The sequence below is a fragment of the Macrobrachium nipponense genome, chromosome 26 (assembly GCF_015104395.2).
Source record: "Macrobrachium nipponense isolate FS-2020 chromosome 26, ASM1510439v2, whole genome shotgun sequence".
Classification (NCBI taxonomy): domain Eukaryota; kingdom Metazoa; phylum Arthropoda; class Malacostraca; order Decapoda; family Palaemonidae; genus Macrobrachium; species Macrobrachium nipponense.
The window spans coordinates 7619928-7624013 of record NC_087215.1 but is presented as its reverse complement, the minus strand read 5'-3'; the positions used below and the strand labels follow the sequence as shown (position 1 = coordinate 7624013).

General features: G+C 36.6%; 1 protein-coding gene across 1 annotated transcript in view; it reads right to left on the bottom strand.

Moving 5' to 3' along the window:
• The window catches only part of LOC135199938 (mucin-2-like), a 122699-nt gene that overhangs the window by 5894 nt on the left and 112719 nt on the right, over window positions 1-4086 (bottom strand). Inside the window, exon 4 of the mRNA XM_064228058.1 lies at window positions 925-1007. Coding sequence (XP_064084128.1) covers window positions 925-1007 — 83 coding nt within the window. The remainder of the gene's footprint in view (window positions 1-924; window positions 1008-4086) is intronic.

The window sequence follows — 4086 nt, the reverse complement described above, 5'->3', positions numbered from 1 at the left end:
AGGGGAGGGGGGGATAGGGAGGGGGAGGAGACGCTTAGGCCCTAATCCTCTGGACATGGATTCAGTTCCCTGAGAGAGAGAGAGAGAGAGAGAGAGAGAGAGAGGACGTCACGCAAGTGTCAGTGTTGAGTGTTTTAGTTTATTTAATAAATGACCATTGGCCAATCTCTTATGAACGTAAACAACTATTCGACATTCTAGCAAAAGACTTTTTTTTTTTTCTGATCAAAACCTACAACTGAATAAGGTTTCCAAACCCGAAAAGTTTTGTAAGATTAAATGAAATACTGATTTCTCTAAAGAATCTTAATGCAACACCCGAAATCTGTTATTTCAGTTAATTATTAAAATTATTATTTTTTCCTTCTTTTCATGATGGATTTTAGTTTAAGGGATTCTCTGTAACACAGTTTTTGTGAATGATTCTCTCTGTACGATTCATATCCTTCAAGAAATGAAAACGAACATATGTGGTCGTTGCTTGTTTTTGGTTTTCCAGTTTAACTGAATGTATCCAGTGGAGCTTAGTAGGTAGATCTGGACATTTCTTAGTTACAGGTAAAACAACATCATCAACAACGACAATAATAATAATAATAATGATAATACTAATAATAATAATGATAATAATAATAATGCTTGTTTGACTTGTTTTTTTTTACAATATTTCACAAAATAAAATTAAACAAGCAATCTACTGTGGATTAACTTTCCCGTTTTATCGACTCATGTGATTACGAGTTTTCTTTAAATATAATAATAATAATATAATAATAATAATAATAATAATAATAATAATAATAATAATAATAATAATAATAATAATAATAATACCAAAACTCATCAGTTTTAGTCCACCACAACAATGGCTGAAGTGACCTTCCTCCACCTGTGCCACTCCCGGAAGTAATTAATTTGACTCACCTTTGGACACATGACGGATCCCTAATTTTGGCCTCTGCGTAATTCAGGCGACCTTCATCAACAGTTTCCTCGGATGAATATGTCTTTAATGAAGCAAGAAATAACACTGTCCCTAAACCTAAGTGAAATTAACTCTAATGTGCAGATATTAAAATAGACCCATATCTTTTTATGATAACGATTACAATGACAAATACAGAAGGGTTATCATCTCAGTAGGGATATGGATACGTCAATTAAGATCGTTCGTATTTTATGAGCTTTACTATGGAGGATGGTCAATATAATTATAACAGTGTCATTACTTATAAGTTGAATTTACATAGAATTCAGAATAAAAATTGAATGGTTGAATTCGTAAGCGTGGCCATACTTTTCGAAGGCCGATAATGGTTACTCAGATACGCACGTAACCCAACCTGATGATTTTGGTGATAAGTACAGAACTGGAGGAACTGATTTCCGAAAGAACCGATAGAATAATAAAATAAAGTTATTTAATAAGAAAAAAAACATAATAGTTTAATCAGATTTTTCGACTAAGCGAACATTCGAGGAATGAATGTATTCCTTAACAAAAAAAAAAGAAGAAGAAGAAGAAGAAGAAGAAGAAGTAGGAAAATCTGTTGGGTTCAAGAACTGGAAGATTTTATTTGAGAGAGCCAGCCAAGATGATAAAACAATTTTTACAAAGAAATTTCGGTAGACAACACAAGTGAGTTGGTTCTTTCAGATATAAAAATCTATAAATAACTCGAAAGTATCTATTAACTTCCACATACCCCTTTTCTTTACCCACCCCTCCACCCGCCCCACCCCTTCCTCCGTAACTAATTTCACGAAGAGAGAATTCTCCTTCTATTGGAGAGGTTTATGGACAAAGTGGTCAGATCTTATCAGCGTCTCTCGGTCAACTCATCCTTGGAGGACCTCAGTAATTCTTGTCGAGTGTCACCAGACTGTTGTGACTTGTGGGTTTGGGATCAAATATTTCTTTCCTCCAGATTTTGGAAAGGATAAATGGCAAGAGAATGGAATGTCAATGGGAGAAAAGGTTAGGGGAGATGAAGGAGGTATGAGAAAGTAAGAGAAAGCGAGGTTGGAAAGGAATGAGGGAAGAAGTGAGATGACGGAAAATCTCAAACAAAGGGAAACCTTACATTGGAGAAATAGATGTGGTACAGAAACCGACTAACAACAATGACAATTTAGAGATCACAAACTACACGGAACACTTTTAAAATGCTCTCATGTAAACCTGTTGACATCATGCAAATAATGTTCTGGACGTCTGACTAATAAAAAGAAATCCTGCTTTTACCTCAACTTGACTTTATCAATTCACTCTCTAATACTGAAAAAAGGATCCTCCCAAGCTAGTGTGGATATAATTCAGTTCCTTTGATCTCCCTCTCTCTCTAACACACACAAACACACAACAAAAACAATAACAAATGTATTACCAAACAATTTTACATTTTTGAAAGACTTTTTGACAAACTGGATACTTCTCATCAGAAAACTTGTGCCAACGAGAAGTAATAATAATAATAATAATAATAATAATAATAATAATAATAATAATAATAATCACGATCGCTTTAACAGAATAAGGTCCAAAATCTCATTAACCTCCCAATAACTCGCCGGACGTAATTAACCCGATAAGCCCTTTTGTCCCCGCACATCCCGGATGACCTTAATGTTCTCATTCAGGGATTAATCTGACTGGAATCTTTCACTGAAAATAGTCGATTAATTATTAATCATATTCCGATGACGTCATCAAACCGTAATCACATCAGCATTCAAATCCTGAAAGCTGGATCATGATGATCCATGCTCACTTTCTGTTTGCGTAAGTGATGATGGATGTTATTTTCTGGCGGAATGGGGAACGGAAAGTAAGTGATGATAGATACGATGAATAAAGGATTTACTTCATTACGAAAAGGAATCACTCGCGTGAGAATTCATCAGGTTTAGAGTCATAGATCATCTGGAGTAACGTTGCTGACATAACGATTCTTTAGAGCGATTCTTGCGAGGTACAGGTTTAGGATTTTGGCTTTCGCGAAGAAACATACAGCCAGGGTGTGGGGGTGTCCTCACCCCTACCCCCCCCCCCTCCCCCCTCCCACACCCCCTCATAAAATCTTTATAGAGCCAAATCTAAATCATGATCTATACTTTGATCGCATTATGGTGAAAATGTTTTTAAAATTTAAATGAGAAAGGCATGATGAAATTCTAATCAAATACTGATGATGATGATAAGTAGCTCCTCTCTCTCTCTCTCTCTCTCTCTCTCTCTGTGCGTGTGTGTGTGTGTGTATGTGTGTGTGTGTGTGTGTGGTTGTGATTTTTTGACAAAGTGGGTAATTACTATAAGTACTTAAATGCCAGCGCATCTGTGGTCGACATTCTGCCTTTGACTCTGGGAAAGCTTAAAGAAAGAGAGACAACTCGGAAGAAAGAAGATAAAAACGAAGAAGAAAAATAATAGAGAAATGAAAAAAGTTTGTGGAACAACTAACACTTGCCTTCAAAGTTCCCGAAAGTAATTAACCTCAAAAACCTCTTGTCAATCACATCCTTAATCGGGGGTAGAGGGACCCCCTAGAACCCCCTGATGGAGAGGGGAGAGAGAATATTCGATTATCAGTCATAATTTAATTGTGTCGCCAGATCTAAATGACATCAGTATTCAAATAATGAGACTCAGGTCATAACTGGTCATTTTAAGAGGGAATATTTCAATGATGGATATTATATTACACGAGAATATTAACCGCAAAGACAGCGATGGTTCTCGCAACGAATTGTCGGGAATTTACTTGGAAGCGGCGGAATATGTTGTTCGTAGGAACATATGAGATAGTTGATTGGTATTTTTTACGGGATGCCCAAGAGCAAGAGCCTGTGCTGGTATAAGGCCGCTTAAACGAATGAACGATCAGCAGCTACACCCCACCCCTCAAAAAATAAGTAAAAAATATAAGGGTTCCCAGAAGGGAACGTTTTAGTTATATAAAAAAAACCTCCCCGAGGCCAGTCTTCGTGTGTGAATTAGAGTAGCTCTCTCTCTCTTCTTCTCTCTCTCTCAAATTCCATTCGGGGACACTTCTTCACCCCGAAAGGTTTGCTGACAAGAGGGACAGA